This window comes from Mobula hypostoma, chromosome 9 (genome assembly GCF_963921235.1).
Source record: "Mobula hypostoma chromosome 9, sMobHyp1.1, whole genome shotgun sequence".
Taxonomy (NCBI): Eukaryota; Metazoa; Chordata; class Chondrichthyes; order Myliobatiformes; family Myliobatidae; genus Mobula; species Mobula hypostoma.
The window spans coordinates 127,094,698-127,115,152 of NC_086105.1; the positions used below are offsets into that span (position 1 = coordinate 127,094,698).

Consider the following 20,455-nt stretch of genomic DNA (forward strand, 5'->3'; position numbering starts at 1 on the left):
TTAAGTCAGTCTTCCTCCCCTCTCTATGCAGTCTTTTAATTAGTTGCAGAAGTTAATTCAAGCATAGATAAATTTTCTACAGTCAAATAAATATCTTTAGAGGGCTTACAACAAGTATTTTGGTCTAAAAATCTCCAGGGAATCAGTAAAATGCAGCATTAAAGATTCTGTGGTCGGAACCCATTTGGGTTACCTGATATTGTTTCACTGGAATTATCATAGTCACCTTTCTTAAAAACAGAAAATGCTTGAAACACGCAGCATGTCTACCAGCATTTGTGGGAACCAGAAATAGAGTTCACATATCAGGCCAAGGACCCTTATTTGAGGATTTTATAGTTACTATTAAATTTGAGGCTACATCCACACTAGACCAGATAAATCCATAACCGAAACTTTTTCTCTTCATTTTGACCCTTCGTCCACACTGAAATGGCACTTTCCTCCCCTGAAAACGGAGCTTTTCAGAAACGCTCTCCAGAGTGAATAAATCTGAAAATGCCTAATAGTGTGTACAGGGTAACCGGCTATTTATAAAACCGCTGTCATGACATGCCAGAACAATTGGTGGTGTCAGAGCAGTATTTCATTGTTTTCTTGAACACTTCCAACGCCACAACAATATCTGACAATAGATGTGTAACAACTTAATGTAACATTGTATGGAAATACAAGATAACACTGATGCAGACATGTTTTATACATTTAACAAGGTGCTTTATTAATGTATTGCTTGTGCAGACATTCAATAGATGCAATTATCACTTTTGCCCAGTAACTCGTTTTATTGCACATGTTAAATACAGCAAAATAATATGCAAAGACATGGCAAAAATAAAGGCAAACAAATGAGGTAACAGCAAATTTCACTTTTGCCCAGTAACAAGCCTTATTGCATTTAGTTGTAGCTGTCGTCCCTTTCATTGGTGAAGAGACTATGGCTGTGGGAAATGTTTCTGGACAAACACGCACCAAGTCTTTCGTTTGGCAATTTCCTTTTAAGTTTTTCTAGTCTGTAACTGGACAAACGCACACCATGTATACCGTTTCCTCTTCGCTTGTTTTCTGTGTGTCCTGCGCATGCCCAGTAGGAAGAGATTTGCCCAAATATCCATTTTAATGTGGACAGAGGTATTTTTAAAAACACCTAGCGTGGACGCCTGTCGTTTTTACGCGAAACTGGCGTTTTCAAAATGATCCGGTCTAGTGTGGACATAGCCTGAGTCAGCGACAGTAAGTTATTTTGTTAGTATGTTAGGGATAAATGACTTTTATCTTTGCAAGTAATACAATTCAAAAGAAAATCTTAAATATCTCTTGCCATTATATTTTAATGCAACCATGTTCAAAGCAATTATTTTTGCATGAGAAAGCGAATACTGAGATTCTACGTAACAGGCCATTCCAGTGATGTATACATCAATAAAGTTGAAAATGATTTTTTTTTCATTCATAGGTACCTGGTGATTTAAGTCAAACCTCTGAGGATCAAAGCTTATCAGATTTTGAAACGTAAGTCTTGACCTACAATGTAATTTTTATGGCTTTTGATCTTGGAAATAATTATAAATGTTCTTTTCAACAAAATGTTCAGATTCTTTCTTGACCATAGAGCAATCAACATTATGGATGTCAATAGAAATACAATTTATAATATTCATTGTGGTGTCCTGCCAATGGAGAATGCACTGCCTTGAATTGAACAACAAATATTCCAAATAAAAGCAAGAAGGCTGAAAAACACTCAGCATGTCAGGCAGCATGTATGAAAAGAGAAAATGTCTCAAGTTGAAAACCCTTATAACAGAACTAGAAAGGTGAGTTAGTTTCAAGTTGCGAAAAGAAAATGAGGGATGGATACGATAAAGGGAATATGTTTGATTGCTGAGGGTTCACTTTGTGTATGGAGCATTCATGAAGGAAATTAGAGAGAAAGGAAAAAAATATGTGGAATTTCTTGAAGAACGTGGCCTTGCTGCTGTAGCTTGAAAAATTTGTTTCCACTGCTAGGCTCTGTGGAGTCCATTGCTAGAGTCTGTCAGTAAGTTCAGGACTTCCATTTATGAGGGTGCATAATGAAGTCCTGTACCTTCTGCCACTACAAGCCAAAATACAAGTCCACCAATATTAGCCATTGAGATCTGTGCAGTGCTTTTGGAAATTTCAGTCAGCCACCTCAGATTATGGACTAAGGTTGAACAATACCAAACTGTCATATATCATAGGCTCAGAGTAGCAATGCTTTTATCAACTGAGATGATAATGAATCTGATTGATTCCATGTACTTCGTCGTTTGGGTAATAAAGTTTTGATCGTCAAAATTCTTTATAAAACTGTACCCCATTTCTTTTCCTGTGTTCAGCTATGTGGAGCACAGACCTAAAGTCATCTTTTGAACTCAGATAATTGTAATATTTCCTGCAAGTTATTTCATCCATTGTAGTGTTTTGTTGCCTGTTTGATTCAGTTCAATGACACGTGAAATGTAACAGAAAATTGTAGACTAGATTACACAAAATTTGCTGTTTTCCTTCATGTGCCTGAAACATTAATGATACCAGAGACCTGCTGTGTGCATGGCAGCTGTGATGTGCAACACTCTCTACACCACCATTTGGGCGATATTTCAAACCTTGCCTGTGGAGAATTGTGCTGACCGTAGATGGCTCTTGTTTTATTCTTGACCAACTCTCTTGGGCTCTTTTCTCATCATTCCCACCTTACTGCTCTTGCCCTACCCCACCTCCTGCCCGACTTTCAAAGCTGTCCATCTTTAACCGGATGCTCTTAGCCTGATTCCCAAACACACAACTCCTAACTACAAATTGTTTAATTTAATCCATTCTCCCTCTGTCCTTACTGTTGAGGCTGACTCCTCCACAACCTGCTGACCATCATTGGGTTGTTCCATTTCCATTAGCAAGTAAACAAAGGAAGGACCTATCCAACTGCAAGATCTTGTCAATATTGAACAATATTTTGGATCTTGTGTTCCTCTGAATTTGATGAGCTCTTGAATACAATGTTAAATGGACGCATTTAACTTTATTTGTTTCTTGAATATTGCTTTTTCATCATCCATTTATTACACAGAAATGCGATATGAAATAAATCACGTGAAAGGAGCAAAATGATGTTCATAAATAGCAGTCATCATCCTTAGGAAATTAAATTCATAAAAATTCACTTACTTTTTGGTGCTGGTGGAAAATTGTCATTGCACTGAGTGAACCACTTTGAAGAATATCTTTGGCAAATTTTTCTACAATCACAACCAGGTTCTTTTAAGCTAACAGCATCATTATATTGTGAAGTGTAAACTGACTTTGAATATGAGAGCGGTTGTTTAGCCTGAGCATAAATTCTGATACACTAAATTATGACAGTAAAAACTAGTGCACTGTAATTGCTACCTAATTTTTTATATTTCAGCAAGGAGTCAATAGCTTATTTTACATGTCATGTAGAAAATGTTTGAAAGCTAACATTTTAGAAAATGATACCTTGCAGGAAAGTGAAGATTGGCAGGACAGGCTCTGGCAGAATCTTTTGTAGTGTTGACAGTATAACTTAGGCTACCTCCACCCTAGACCAGATAAATCCATAACCGAAGCTTTTTCTCCTCGTCTTGACCCTCTGTCTGCACTGAAATGGTGTTTTCCTCCCCCGAAAACAGAGCTTTTCTAAAACGCCCTCCAGACTGTGTAAATTTGAAAACGCTGATTGGGCAGAATAGTGTGGACGGGGTAACCAGAGATTTCTAAAAACGCTGTCATGACGTGCCGGAACAGATGGTGGTGCCAGCGCGGCATTTCATTGTTTTCTTGAACTCAACCCCCCACACAACCTAACAATTTCAGAACAGACGGCAATGAGACTGAAGCTAGAAGAGTTAGAAATGTACTCACCAAATACTTTGACCCATAACTTATTGAATAAATAAGTACAGGTTTCCCCCGCCATCCGAAGGTAGAGCGTTCCTATGAAACGGTTCGTAAGCCGGAATGTCGTAAAGCGAAGAAGCAATTACTATTTATTTATATGGGAAAATTTTGTGAGCGTTCGCAGTCCCAAAAATAACCTGCCAAATAACACATAAAACCTAAAATAACAGTAACATATAGTAAAAGCAGGAATGATATGATAAATACACAGCTTATATAAAGTAGAAATACTTTCCCACAATCATTGCCTGAACTGTTTTCCGTAGCGAAAATCTCACGTAAGCGCTCTCGGCAAAAACACGGCGCAAGCGCTCTCCAGTAACCTTTAGGCTATGAAGCTGCCAAATCATACCAAATAACACATAAAAATACACAGCCGATATAAAGTAGAAATAATGCATGTACAGTGTAGTATCACTTACCGGAATCGGGAAGTCAGCTTGCCAAGCACACTGATGATGGTGTGTTAGGCTGAGTTGTCGGAGTTTGGGTGGTGCATTGGCCCCCACTCTCCGGGCAGCGAACCGATATATTGCCGCGAAGCATGCAGGGGTACAGCGGTAGCCGGGAGACACACAGCACATCTTTAAGAAAAAAGCCAAAATAACCAACTTAATTAATTAGGTGCCACCTGGCACATAATTGTCGGCCCAGATTAGAGGCGACACAATCGGCAATCACCTCTGATCTGGGCCAACAATTACGTGCCGGGCGGTACCTAATAGCATGTTTATTTCAGCTTTTTTCTTAAAGATGTGGGGTGTATCTCCCGGCTACCGCTTCGTTCTCTGCGAATCGGTATCTCTCCACGGCCTGGGTGTTGGGGTGGTGGGACACTGGGGTGTCATCTCCTCGTCTGTTTCCATTAGAGCAGGCAGCTCATCTTCTCCTATGACTGCCCGCCTCGATGTTAAAGGTCAAGGTTCATCGTCTGCTGTGGCTGATGTGGAAGGCTTGCTTGACTGCTGAGCCTCGCGCATTTTTCTATCATACAGTTCTTTGTAAGCACTCAAACCATCCTGCAAATATGCCCTAAACCTACGTACCCTTTCAAAATTAAAGTCGTACTTTATCATTACTCATTCGGTTTCGATTGTTATCCTTTCCTCTTCCAATTGCATCAGCTCTTCATCTATCAGTTCTTGGTCATGAGATGCCCAAACCTCTTCAACATCATCTTCATCGGCTTCCACAAGCCAAACTCACTTAGTCCTTACTTCGTTCACCATGATCAAAATGCTTAATTATGTCTAGTTTTATGCTAAGTGTCACACCCTTACGAGCTCTTTTAGGCTTTTCCAATACCATAGAACTCATCTTGCAAACGGCTGCTCACAGGCATGTGTTAAAGCAATGCCGGCGAGAATGCCGTTCCGAATCCGGGGGAGAGCGGCTGCACGGGGCGCACACTGCCTTTTATCACATGCTGATTTTTTCCGAGCGCTGCTTTTTTCGCGTGCTGCTTTTTTCGTAACAGTGAAAACACCTTCTGTTAGCGAAAACAGGGTACTAATGTAGGTCTTTCGCAACAGTGAGGTTTCATAAAGCGAACGTTGGAAAAGCGGGGAACACCTGTATACTCACTTTGCCCTGTTTTCTGTGCTTGCTTGTATGAAGGTGGTTTACCTATTTATCCAAGTACTTCTCTGACAATAGATGTATAACAGCCTAATGTAACATTGTATGGAAATACAAAATAACACTGATGCAGACAGTCAGTTTTTCTGCGTTCGTCGTCAGCCAAGTCATACTGTCCGTGAACTCCCTGTGGTTGCCTCTGTACGCTCTAGTATTTGCTTTTTTTTTAGCTTTAAGTCCTCCTGCGTGAGAGCCAACAGCTGTCCGTCGTTTGGCAATTTCCTTTTAAGTTTTTCTAGTCTGTAACTGCACAAACGCGCACTTTCACAGCGAGATTCACACCAAACATGTCGCTTGTTTTCCGTAGATGTGTACTGTGCATGCTAATAGGAGGAGATTCACCCAAATACCCATTTTAATGTGGACGTAGGTATTTTCAAAAACACTTGGTGTGGACACCTATCGTTTTTACGCAAAACTGGCATTTTCAAAATTATCTGGTCTAGTGTGGACGTAGCCTTAGACATGTCTTCAGAGTAATTCTGCACAAAGAGCATTTTAGATGGCTAAGTTTTTGTTCACAACATAGCACTATAGAATTCCCTTAATAAAAAAGCACCATTAAATGTTACAGTAAATTTTATTAGCGTGTACAGGATTGCTGCCCTATTCCCTGGTATATTCTTTATATTTTCTAGTTGGAATGAATTTGTGCTTTCAGTTCAACACCTTTTCTTCAGTATTTTCCTGCTTAGTATTTGATGTGTCTGTGATGTAGCTCAGCTTTGTTTTCACTCATTATTTCCTGACTGCAGTAACTCTAAGTAATTAATGCCAATTTTCTTGCTTGTCAAGTTAAATTCCTCAACTTTTGGCTTTCAATTTAAATCTTTTGGATTTCTTTGAAATCAGTTTGGTGCATTTTTTTTCTAACTTGTCATGTTCAACTTGAATTATTTATGGTCTATCAGTTTGGTCAAATCTTCCAGCTTCAGTTTCTCTATAATGCATATATTATCATCGATACTTGTTTATTTTTCCATATTTACCTTTTGCGATTTCTCATCTCTCTCATTCTTATTATCTCATGTTGAATAATTGTGGCTAAATATTGATCTTAGCTGATCAGGTCTAAACTGACCTGATCATATTTTAATATGTTGTTACTAAGATATTTAAAATCAATTGGAACACATTTAAATACTCAAAATGTTCTAAAACAATTAAAACCAAACTTATTTGAAGGGCATTTAACTGTCTAAACTTAAATTACATTTAAATTAATTTAATTTCATTATTATTTAAATGTTTAAATGTTAAAGTTACTTCATTCATATTTTTCCAACTAGCTTAAATTCATTCAAATAAATATGGCATTGTTTTCTGCATAAGCCATGGTTGGTGTGAAGCCAAGGGTCAAGATACCAATTGTATCTGCCTTCTTAGCTCAGTATGTTTATGCTTCTTCCTTGGACCCAGTGCTGTGTCCAGCAGCAAAATGGAAAGTCAGTAATGACAGAATCTACTTGAATATGTTCATTGATGCATCGCTGCAAAGCAAAGGCAAGGAAGTCAGTTCTGCTGAACTGCTATAAGAATTTAGATTAGATTAGATTAGATTCAACTTTATTGTCATTATGCCGAGTACAGATACAAAGCCAATGAAATGCATTTAGCATCTGACCAGAAATGCAAAGAATAGTGTTATTTACAAAATAACTGCGAACAAAGAAAGTGCTACAGCACACAAATATGAAAGTACTGAGACAGTATAATATGGGTGCAATACAGTTTAGCGCTGTGATGAGGTGTTCAGCAGTATCACAGCCTCAGGGAAGAAGCTCTTCCTGTGCCTGCTGGTGCAGGAGTGGAGGCTCCTGTAGCGCCTACTGGATGAGAGGAGAGTAAAAAGTCCATGGTTAGGGTGAGATGCATCCCTGATAATGCTTTTCACCCTGCCCAGGCAGCGTTTATGGTAGATGTTCTCAATGGTGGGCAATTGGGTGCCGATAATCCGCTGGGCAGTTTTCACCACATGCTGGAGTGCTTTGTGGTCCGATACGGGACAATTGCCATACCACACTGAGACGCAGTTGGTGAGTATGCTTTCAATGGTACAGCGGTAAAAGTCTGTCAGTATCCTGGGACAGAGGTGAGCTTTCTTCAAGCTCCACAGGAAATAAAGGCGCTGTTGTGCCTTTTTGATCAGGATGGAGGAGTTCAGGGACCAGGTGAGATCCTCGGAAATGTGGATGCCAAGGAATTTGGAGCTTGATACACGCTCCACTACAGTTCCGTTGACGTAGATGGGGATGTGAATATGACTCCTGGCATGCCTGAAGTCCACAATGATCTCCTTGGTCTTCTGGGTGTTAAGGGCCAGACTGTTGTCGGCACACCATGTAGCCAGGTGCTGGACCTCGTCCCTGTAGGCCATCTCGTCATCCCCTCTGATCAGACCAACCACCGTGGTGTCGTCTGCGAACTTGATTAACACAAGGTTTCTTTCAAATAGGTTGGGGAAAACAACTTTTTCATTAATAAATGGCTTTTGTTCCTTTGAGCAAAAAATTAATTTTCATTTCCAGAATTGTCTTTACTGATTGAAATATAATATTTAATAATTGGTAGATATTTTTTCTTGATATCGTTTTCAGAAATGATGTGGGGTGCAAATGACTTTTATAGTATGCCATTCTTGTTTCGGTGATATCTTTTTGTGTTCTAATTTGCAGTTAACTGTTTATCAATCTCTCTGCTGTTGCATCCTAGTTCTTTTATGACCTCTTCAGTTGTGAAACTTTGATTGGAGTCCCATTGTATGGCATCTCAGTTCAGGCTTGCTTCTGCTGCTGTTTAATATCACATGTTATTAGATTATTTTGTTTATTTCACACTTGCTTTGTTGATTTGTGACTTGTGATCTTCATCATTGTCAGCCTATATGCAGTGAGGGATTTGCAGCAAATTTCAGTGTTTTGCTACCTGCAGTACTCTCCTCTGAAATGGGATTCCGACAGTGTCCCATACTTCTCGAAAGATCCATCAACTCTATACAGTGCATAAATTTCATGGTGCAACCCAGGTTAATTAAACCCAAAGAAGTAATGTTAGAATGCTCCACTTGTGGAGGGATGAAAACGAGGTTTCCCGAATTTTTTTGAAAAAGGAAGAACTTAGGCAGAAATCTATGTTAGAATGAGGCGTGTCTGGTGGAGATGCGGACAAGCGAGAGAAATGCAGCGAACTATTAGAAACTAAAGATGTAAACTATTAAAAGTGGAATTTGTAGTGAGCATCTCTACCTTACTTACTTGAAAACTTCAGGGTGAAATCCCCGGACGAGAGATGATATCGATAAAAGGTTTGTTGAAGCTACGTCTATAACAAGCATAAGCTTTAGCGAGACAGGATCAGCAGAGACGAGTGTCCAAGATCTCTACCATGTAACTGGGAATTTGTTCTGTTAAAACATACCAAGGGATTTGGTCAGGTTTTTTTTTGGTGTAAGTATTGTGAATTGATTTTCCATGGATGACCCACTATTTCATCCTAAGAACCAAGAAACAAGGGGTGAGCCACCCAAGATCAAAGAACTAGCGCAGGAATGGAATGCTTCAGAACGGAGTGGATTTAATACGGTTGGATGTATGAGTTTATTTTTAATTCAAAGGATCTGAATTTGATATTTGGTGTTGAATTTGTAGACATGCTGACCTGAACTGAAACTTAAGTTAACCATACTACTTAAGAACAGGAATTCAATTATTTTCTAACTAGAGATAAATAAAAAGGCAAATGTTAGTTGATAAACCTTTAAATAGGGAATAACATTAGATCTAGATTAGTTAGAAAGATTGGAGTAATAAAGGTTATTTTAATGAATCTCACTGATTCCAACTAAAAAGGAATTTGATTTTTGTTTGGTATCTGAGATTGGGAACCTAAGGCAGGTAGTTGGAATTTTGAATTGTTGTTACTATAAATATTTTGTATATATTGCTTTTTTTTAATAAACAAACTTACCTCTGGAAGTATGTGTTTTTTATTCACTGCCTCCTTTCGATATCCATAGCTTCTGATGGCCTGTTAGCACCTAGTGTTGTACTATGTAATTTGATTTTCTCATAGAGTGTGGTGACCAGTCACGCAAGATGAGCACTACACAGGTGTTACAATGGCATCAGTCCACCCACCTCCATTGCTAATCTCATTCAATTCTTTCACGTTTTGTCATTTAATACAATCTGTTGTTTCAGTCCAGAAGTGTTTGGTTAATTTTGATGTAATAGGTTTCATTGCATTAACTCTGATACATTGTGTCACAGTCTCATCCACTATGCCTGATACTTCACCTAGTTTCTGCCTGCTTCAGCTACCACTGCACCTCTGACACCTCACCAACTGCATCCTTAAATTGAACATAAGATTCACCAATTTTCTTTCCCTATCCTTCATTCTGAATTCTTCTAGCTGTTTACTGATTTTAGTGTAAAAGCAGGTAAAACATTCCCAAACCACATGCACCAGTACTTGGTACCGAGGGTGCAAGTTGTAGCTGTTTTGTAAAGGTTTTTTTTTCTCTTTTAGAAGCACATTTTGGGCCAATGCAGTAACTTTCAGCATTGTTTAGGACCAGAGGTGTAAAAAAAATCCAATGGATAATCCTGTCTCTGATTTTCATCTATTTGTTGTCTAACATTGTAATCATTTCCTTCTTTTGAATGGAAATCTTTTAAAAAATGGGTAACAAGAGCTAAAAGTCTTTGATGGGATTCCTGACGAAGGGTCTTGGCCCGAAACGTCGACTGTACCTCTTGCCTGGCCTGCTGCGTTCACGAGCAATTTTTATTTGTGTTGATGGGATTCCTATCGGATTTTCTATACTTGTGGTCCTAAGAAGTGCAGTACTCCAAACTATCACCACAGATATTTAAATCAGCCATGGACAAAACGCCAAATTTGTATTAAAATTACAATCCAGGTGCATTTGAGGAAAAGTGTCCGTTCAGTGTGGGTATTTTCACTAATGGTGATGCTTGATGTAATCATTAGCAATGTCTGTTGCTGATTAATCTCCATGTTGAAAAATGTAACTACTTTTCAAATCTATTTCTATCTGTGGTGTGATTGAAGGACAGTTTCCCATATTTTGGTAGGTTATTGATGACTCCAATATTTCTTACAGTAGCTTTGTTTTATGTCAGTCTCAGACATTCTCCTTGCTTGGAGTACTGCGTTGAAAATATTTTAAAACAATAAATGCTTTCAGCGAGCTGACAAATTGTAGTCCTGGCAGTTCAGGCAATAGTTCTACTTTAAAATCATGAATGCAAAATATCTGAAGGCTGCATTAAGTTGAAATGTTATGAGAAATGACATCAGTTTCTACTATAAACATGCTGATTTATTACAGATGAATTCCAAATAGTCCATATAAGAGGTTAAGATTCTGGACTTCCTCTTATTTACTTCCATTTGATGTACTTGCATTAATTACATCTCAACATTTAAATTTAAGTAAAATGACAATCCTCCTTTTAGGAGTATGAACACTAATGGCGATATCTTAAGTCTCTGCTGTTTGCCTGCCTTCACAGAATGTTTTAATTTCAGCTCTATAATGTGTAACATTTTTTTAGAGCTTGCTGGAAGTGCCATGTTTGAAATTTTACACATAAATTAGTTTATTACTGAATTGAGGAAAGTGTTGATGAGGCTGTCTTACCTAGTCAGCTTCCTTATATAGAAATTCCTGTCCTGTCCCCTGGAGATTCTCTTAAAATGTACTAAATGAACTGCATCCTTTGATCACTTTGCCTCTAACTTGTTTTGTGAATTTAATGCTCTCCCTTGAAATTCACTGTTGATTACTTTGTGTCTGCCAGGGCTCAGTGTGCACTGATAAATGTCTGGATTCCAACAGTGTTTCTGCGTGGACGAGCTGCTAATGCTTTTCATGTGTATCAGGTATGAGTCAAAGATTCAAGCACTGAGAAAAATGTAATGTAATATGTTATTTTTCAAGCTTATAAAATCTACAACACATTCCTCCATTTTATAATTCCAGAAAGAATACTCCTCATATCCTTTTCCTCCTTAAAAATAGCAATCTGAATCTGAAGATTTTGAAAGTGCATCTCATTTGATGACAGTGAATTAAAGAAAAGCCATTTGCTTCATTAAGTTTCTGGTTGCACAATCGTCCATCTACTCTCTAGACTAAATGATTGAAAGAAAAATTACTCAAAATTGCTTTGTGAAGTCAGAAAATAGGCAATTACCTCATTACATTCACATCTCTCCCAACCTTGATCCCACTGACCATCCAAGATTTGGAAATGCAAGAACCACTGTGTTGCCAAGTATTTGTTCACCTTCAAATAGAGCTGTCAGCTGTCTACAGGTCTGTTGACTATATGATGCTTCTCCAACTCCTATCTGACATATGGGTTAATTTTAAACGAATATGGTTGACTAATGACCATGCTCTATAATTCATATAAACATTTTAATTTAGAACCTGTATTCATCCACCCTTATCATGTCTCAATTGGAAATAAGCTTGAAACTCTGAGTTATGCTACAAGTTAGAGCTCAGACTCCTGAATTATCCTAGTGACTTCTGATTGATCTCAATGTCTAAATAAATAAACGCCCTCTTTAATATATTTATTGAGATATTGACAAAGTGAAGAACAGTTACACTTAGCTTGGTGTTGGAGTTATCTCATTCAGTCCAATTTCTCTGGTCTTTCTATGTACATATTATTTCTAGAAAGTTCATTTAATTCACTTGGCAAATTTCAACATTTTTTCCTCAAAAAGTGACTTTCAATAAATGATTAAATGATTTTAAATTCAAGCACCCTAAAACAGTTAAGTTCCTCTTCATACCCACAGAGATAAACAGAAATATCTTATTGAGCCAGTGATTCTTACTGTTTCCCATAAAGGTCTGGATCAGTGAATAATTTCAGACAAATAGTAGTCTTCCTGCAATTCTATATTTTTGGGCACATGGGTGTGAACTCTGTGAAGACAATAAATAGCTGATACTAGATGAAAGGGGAATGTCTAAAGGAGATTTGTGAAGCAAGTATTTTCACACACACTGTCATAGGCGCCTGGAACTCACTGCCAGGGGAAGTGGTGGAAACCAATACAACAGCAACGTCTAAGAGGTGTTTGCACAGACATTAGAACAGGCAGGGGACAGAGGGATAAAAGCCATGTTAAGCAGGTGGGAATAGTCTAAATTGGCCATTGTCGTTAGCACAGACATTGTGGGCTGAAGGCTTGTTCCTGTACTGTATTGTTATAATATTCCAGATGCAGCCTTGCAATTATTAATAGACAATAGAGAACAGGTGCAGGAGTAGGCCATTCAGCCCTTCGAGTCAGCACCACCATTCACTGTGATCATGGCTGATCATCCACAATCAGTACCCTGTTCCTTCTTTCTCCCCATATCCCTTCACGCTGCTATCTTTAAGAGCTCTATCTAACTCTTTCTTGAAAGAATCCAGAGAATTGGCCTCCACTGTAGAAAGTAAAAAGAGTTTTTCGAGCATTTTTTGAGAATGTAAATTAAAATTTAAAATTAGGTAGAAAGCTGGTGTTTTAAATTAAAATGAAATTCATTTAAATTATAATTAGTAGCATTTGATTAAATGCATTGATAACTGCCATATATAGATCAGGATTTTTCAACATAATTCCTTTCACAATTTCAACATTGTGAACATTGGAATTGAATTGAAAATACACATGGATTAAGATGTTAACTGTCCTGTGCTATCACCAGTGGGATCATCAGTTGATCTGCCACCTGTCTTCAGGAGTTTCGGCCCGCTTATGATCAAGACTCCCTCGAGGTGGTGGGCCAGCAGTGCTAAAGCACCACCTCCCACTGGTGAGCTTAAAAACTTGGCATCTGCCTCTATCAGAGTTGTTGGTCACTTCCATCCAACAGATAGTCTGCTCTTCAGGTGTCTATGCAACTACTGAAGGGTTTGCAAGATATGTATACACTGTCGGACTATCTTCCCCTCTGGACATACTTGGTCCACACCCATGCTGATCCTTTCTCTGCTGCCTCAGCTACAGCCCTGATGGTTGACTTGATCTCCCTTCTAGTGAAGCCAAGGTCACGCAGCCACTTCTGGAAAGTGAACGCAATAAACCCACAGCAGTCTACTTCGAATGGATAGCATGAGACCTTCCACCCTCTGTCTCTGCAGTCTGAACTTAATTCTGCATACTTGGTTAACTTGCGCTCATGGGATTCATCGATGTTGTCTTCCCAGGGGACTGTGAGTTCACCAATAGCCACTTCTCTACTGGTGTCAGACCATACGATTATGTCGGGACGCAATGTGGTGAAAGCTATTTGCTCCGGGCAACTGCCTTTCCCGTCCAGGTCGGCCTTGACACACCAATCATTGGCTGAGGAAAGTATGCTTGATTGTGAGCCTGTGCTGTACACCCTTGACTTGAAGGCTTCTTTCACAAATGATACGCGATGTTCTGTGCAGCATGGGGCATGAGATAAGTTGTGCTGCAGTACTCTCTGCTCAACCGCTTCTGTTACAACTTTGAGAACGTTGTTATGTCTCCAAGTGTACTTGCCGCTGGAAAGATTGACTCTGCATGCACTCAAAATATGTTGAAGTGTTCCCTTCTCGCCACAAGCAGCACACCTGTCTGTCTTATCTTCATACCAGGTGTTGAGGTTGGCAGGTGTTGGGAGCAGATTGTACACTGCTCTGCATAGAAAAGAAATGTGGAGCGGTTCCATCTACTACAGAACATTCCAAGATAGATGTCGTTGTTCAACACTTTCCCACCAGGTCCAAGCCCCTTGTTTGGCCAGGCCAGCTGTTTTAGCTAACCTCTTCTCCTCTTCTACTTCTCGTATTTCTTATGTTACAAGCTCATGGCGCTCCTTACCTGTAGAACTTACCACTTGTGGGTTGCCCATCCAAGTCCCTGGTGGCCTAGCTGGATAGCCCCAACCATCTCCTTGTGCTTCAATCTAGACTCTGCCTCGTCAACTGCTACATGGGCTAACCACTTCCTGCCTGATCTCACATCCGGCTAGGTGTTCTTGATGACAGGGTCTTTCGAATCTCGAAGCACCAAGAATGATCTTACCTTGGCTACCTTGACCTCTTCAACAAGGGATTGCACTGGGATGGTAAACTTTGTCTGGCTACTGTGGATTGCAACATTGGTGAGGCTGCTCAGTACTCCAAGCCACTTCTTCACATACTTGTTGATCTTCCATTCCATTGTCTCAACATGGGACATTGCCACTTCATAGACAGTTAGTGGCCACAATATCCGTGGCATCAGTCCGTACTGCAAGCACGGGTTAACAATGCAACTTGCCAGGCAAGCCACACTTGTCACAGACATCAGACCTCTGCTGATCTGTTCTCCTTGCAATTATTAAATAGAAAGCTGCTGTTTTAAATTAAAATGAAATTCATTTGAATTATAATTAGTAGCATTTGATTAAATGCATTGATAACTGCCATATATAGATCAGGATTTTTCAACATAAATCCTTTCACAATTTCAATATTGTGAACATTGAAACAAACAATATTAACAATTGATTACACATATTAAATGAATGTCCAAACAAGTGTCTAATAAGGGAAAGGTTCAGCTCATGGACAAATGATTGAAAGCTCTGGGTCATCCAATGATGCTTACTGCACACCCTGTTCACTATTTTCAAGTCAGAACAATGGCCCTGCTACTCCAACCTTGTGTGTCCAGTTCAAAAAGCTTCAGTACTGATAAGCAAAGGCTCCACTCATCAGTTCTGTCAGTGGGACCACAGAAATTTTGTAGCTTGTCTCCTACATTACTTTGTGTCTAGCTGTTGCATTGCTACTTTCATTCTAGCCACCTCAAGCATGCATGATTGCTATTTTGTGAAATTTGACTCCAGTATTGTTTTTAATGCTCATGAACAGTTGCAAGAACTACTGCTACATCGACTCAGGCCTGGAGGCCGGCGTCGGGCACGATGACTGACTCTCCATTTCTCCCTCTCCCTCATCAATGTATTCAGTTCATCTACATTAGCCGTGCCACTGTCTTCTAGGAGTGTGTTGACCATAGTCTTGGGAGGGCGCCCAGGTTTCATCCTCCCGTGCTTGGGCTCCCATATGATGACTAGGCTGGCAGGTAGCTCGGGGTGGCGTAGTCAGTGCCCCGCTAGTTGCAGTATTCTCGCCTCGATTTTAGTGGAGAGCATCGGTAGGTTGTTGTAGAGCTCAATGTTCATCATGTGCTGTTGCCAACTCACATCACGAGCCATCCGGAGCATTCGTGTATAGCAACCATCTAGAGACTTCCATATTGTCTTGGTGAATGTCCACGTCTCGCAAGAAACTTAATGAAAATTTTGATAAGCAAATGGTAATGAATTAGAATGAATATAATTGCAAGTGAAAAATGGCAGGTATAAAGAATTTATTTGAATTTGGGACTATCTAACTTTATTCCTAGTAACATTAAAATCTTCACAAAATTTTCTCGCAGTATCTTACAGTACCCTTGTTATCAGTAAGGCCTTGCTAGTGAAAAATAAAATATTCCAGTTATTCATGATGTTGAACTGAAAATTGTAGACAAAGCATTTTCAATCTGTTCATAAACCATATAACTGTTTTTCTCAAGAGAATCTCAGTGGGCAAGTCTGAAACTGTCTTCGAAGAAAGATTATTTCTCTAAAGTCGGGTTAACAATGCTTAAAATGAGGACTGTGGTGTATTTTCTCTGTAACTGTAACACTATATTCTGCATTGTGTTATTATTTTACACTCTATACTCTTGCAATGTACATATATTTGGTATGGTCTATCTGGTATACAAGCAGTGCTTCACTGCATCCTAGCATATACAAAAATAATAAATAATCCCCACATGGTGAATTTTAGAACAGTATTGTTACTAGGTGTAAAAGGTAAAGAACTGGTGAAAATGCTTGTGAACTGAGTTAGGACTATATTCCTTAGAGCATAGAAGAATGAGGGGATATCTGACAGAGGTATAAACAATTATGAGGGATGAAGATAGGGTGGAGAGGGTAGCAACTTTAAATTCCTTGGTGTTATTATTTCGAAGGACTTGACATGGGCCCAGCAGGTAAGTTCAATTATGAAGAAAGCACGCCAGCGCCTCTACTTCCTCAGGAGTTTGCAGAGATTTGGCATGTCATCTAAATTCTTGTCAAACTTCTATAGACATGTAGTGAAGAGAATATTGACTGGCTGCTTCACAGCCTGGTTTGGAAGCACCACTGCTCATGGAACGGAAAATCCTACAAAAGGTAGTGGATACGGCCCAGTCCATCACAGGAAAGGCACTCCCAACCATTGACCACAGCTATATGAAAATGCTGTTGCAGGAAAGCAGCATCCATCATCAGTGACCCCCACCACCCAGGATATGCTCATGTTGCTGCCATCAGAAAGAAGGTACAATAACCCCAGGACTCACACAGCCAGGTTCAGGAACAGTTACCCCTCAGACATAAGGCTCTAGAACCAAAGCGGATAACTTCACTCAACTTCACTTGACCCATCATTGAAATGTTCCCGCAACCAACGGACTCACTTTCAAAGACACTTCATCTCATGTTCTCGATATTTATTACTTATTTATTTATGATTATTAGATTATGAGAACACTCAGTCCTCTTTTATTGTCATTTAGAAATGCATACATGCATTAAGAAATTATACAATGTTTCTCCGGAGTGATATCACAGAAAACAGGACAGACCAAAGACTAACACTGACAAAACCACATAATTATAACATATAGTTACAGCAGTACAAAGCAATACCATAGTTTGATAAAGAACAGACCATAGGCACGGTAAAAAAAAAAGTTCTCAAAGTCCCGAGTCGATAGACTCCTGAGTCCCCGATAGCAGGCGGCAAAAGGGAGAAACTCCCTGCCATAAACCTCCAGGCACCGTCAACTTGCCGATACCTTGGAAGCAGCCGACCCTGAGTCCATCCGTCCGAAAACTCCGAGCTTCCGAGCAGCCTGTCTGATACAGCCTCCCGAGCGCCATCCTCTGCCGAGTGCCTTTGACCTCTCCCCCGCCGCTGAAACACGCAAAGCCGAGGATTTCGGGGCCTTCAGCTCCGGAGATTCCAGTTACCAAACAGTAGCAGCGGCAGCAAAGTGGTCATTTCAGAAGTTTTCCAGATGTTCCGCTGTGCTCTCACGTCTGTCTCCATCAAATCATGATTATTTCTCCTTTCAGTATTTGCAGAGTTTGTTGTCTTATGCACTCTGGTTGAACACACTAGTTGGGCGGTCTTACATTGATTCTATCATAGTTAGTATTTCATAGGTTTGTTGAATATGCCCATAAGAAAAATTAATCTCAGGTTTGTATATGGTGACATATATGCACTTTGATAATAAATTTACTTTGAACTTTGAAATGCAAGCAGGCTTTTTCCACTGAGTTTGGGTGAGACTAGAACTAGAAATTATAGGTTAAAGGTGAAAGGTGAAATGTTTAAGGGGAGCATGAGTAGGAACCTCTTCACTCAGAGGGTGGTAAAAGTGAGGATCGAGCTGCCAGTGGAAGTGGTGGAAGTGAGTTTGATTTCTACATTTAAGAGAAATTTCAATAGGTATAGGAATAGGATGGGTACGGAAGGTTTTGGTCCTGATGCAGGTCAATAGGACTAGGAAAATTATTGGTTTGGCATGGATTAGATGATCCAAAGGGTCTGTTTCTTTGCTGTAGTGTTCTATGACTCTATGTCTTAACTTTCACCATCATCATCATCATCATGTGCCATGCCCATTTTGAGTTTTGATTGCCATGGCCCATACACTCCTGTTTCGGGTCAAGTGGATCAATTCATTGGTATTCATTTCCAGTTCTCTGGCTGCTGTCTCCATCATCATTTGTCTTTGCCTTCCTCTTGCTTTCTTCCCTTCAATCTTTCCCATAATTTCCGTGCACTCTAACTCCTCTTTCCTAATCACATGTCCAATGAAGTCACGTTGCCTTTTCATGATCTCATACCTTATTTCTCTTTTTGTGCTTGCTCTGTTCATGACATCCTCGTTAGGTATTTGTTTCGTCCATGATATTCTTTGCATCCTCCTCAAAAACCACGTCTCTGCTGCTTCAATTCATTTCCTCATGTTAGATTATGAGGACACTCAGTCCTTGTTTATTGTCATTTAGAAATACATGCGTTAAAAAATGATACAATGGTCCTCCAGAATGATATCACAAGAAACACAGGACAAACCAAGACTAAAACTGACAAAACCACATAATTATAACATACAACAGTGCAAAGCAATACCATAATTTGATAAGAGCAGACCATGAGCACGGTAAAAAAAAAAGTCTCAAAGTCCCAATAGCCCCAACATCTCACGCAGACGGTAGAAGGGAGAAACTCTCCCTGCCATGAGCTTCCAGCGCCACAAACTTGCCGATGCAGCATCCTGGAAGCACCTGACCACAGTCCGACTCTGAGTCTGTCCGAAAACTTCGAGCCTCCGACCTGCCCTCCAACACTGAGCACCGAGCACCATCTCTGCGGAGCGCTTTGACCCCAATCCCAGCCCCGGCCGCTAAGCAACAGGCAAAGCTGAGTATTCGGGGCCTTCCCCTCCGGAGATTTCAGATCACACAGTAGCGGCAGCAGCGAAACAGGCATTTCAGAAATTTTCACCAGATGTTCCTCCGTGCTCTTGAGTCTGCCTCCATCAAATCAGGATTGTGCATGGCATCCTACTTGACAGATTACAGATATTCATCACCGGAGAGGGCACGCGCTTACTAGATATTGTCCAACATTGTGATCCATATCACTTCGGCAGGAATCCATGTAAAGACCAGAAGGAAGTGGCAGGCACAGGAAGCTGTCAACAGAGCGGAGGCACGGCTGAAGCACAACATTTGGTGGGCACTGTGGTAGTGGGGCAGGCAGGACTGGGCTGTTTTCCAAACCACGCTATGACCAAATCAGTGGAAAAGAGAAGCGTCAACTGGTTCGGAACGAGATACAAGCCGGTGGAGGAAGAACGATACAGCAGGATGGTGGGCATGTACAGACAAGGCGCCTGGACTAGATGGGAGCATGCGGAACCTCGGAAGTTCACCTGGACAGAGCTCTGGAGAGCCGAACCACTGCGCATCAAGTTTCTCATCCAATCAGTCTATGACGTACTCCCAAGCCCGGCCAACCTGCACAGGTGGGGCATGGCAAACACTCCAGCATGCCAACTGTGCCAGAAGAGGGGCACCTTGGAGCATATCCTAAGTTGCTGCCCGAAGGCGTTGGTGGAAGTGCGATACCGCTGGCGCCATGACCAAGTCCTAAGGACTATGGCGGATGTAATCAGCACAGCGATTTAAGACAGTAAAAATCAGCACGCTCCCAAACAGTCCATCACTTTTATTAGACGGGGGAGAAAGCTCAACAGCGGCCTAGCTCCTCGGGAGGGCTTCTTGCCACTGCACGAGACTAGCAGCTCCAAGTTGACCTAGGGAGGCAGCTCAAGTTCCTAGAGAACATCGCAGCCACTCCACTCTGCCCGGACATGGTGTTAATATCGGAGTTTACAAAGTAAGTGGTCCTGCTGGAACTTACTGTCCCCTGGGAAGACCGGATTGAAGACGCCAATGAGCGCAAGAGGGCTAAATACACAGATCTCATTGCAGAATGCTGGAGCAATGGCTGGAGTGCTCACTGTGAGCCAGTCGAAGTTGGGTGCTGGGGCTTTGCTGGCCATTTATTACAGCAGACTCTAAAACTCCTTGGAGTTAAAGGACTGCAGTGCAGAAGAATCACCAAGAATGTTCCGGAGGCTGCTGAAAAGGCCTCACAGTGGCTGTGGATCCAGAGGGGAGATTGTTACT

At 40.6% G+C, this 20,455-nt stretch overlaps 1 protein-coding gene across 1 annotated transcript in view; it reads left to right on the forward strand.

The window, feature by feature from the left end:
* The window catches only part of snx29 (sorting nexin 29), a 581,542-nt gene that overhangs the window by 365,258 nt on the left and 195,829 nt on the right, over positions 1-20,455 (forward strand). The window contains exons 17-18 of the mRNA XM_063059095.1: positions 1,457-1,512; positions 11,412-11,493. Coding sequence (XP_062915165.1) covers positions 1,457-1,512; positions 11,412-11,493 — 138 coding nt within the window. The remainder of the gene's footprint in view (positions 1-1,456; positions 1,513-11,411; positions 11,494-20,455) is intronic.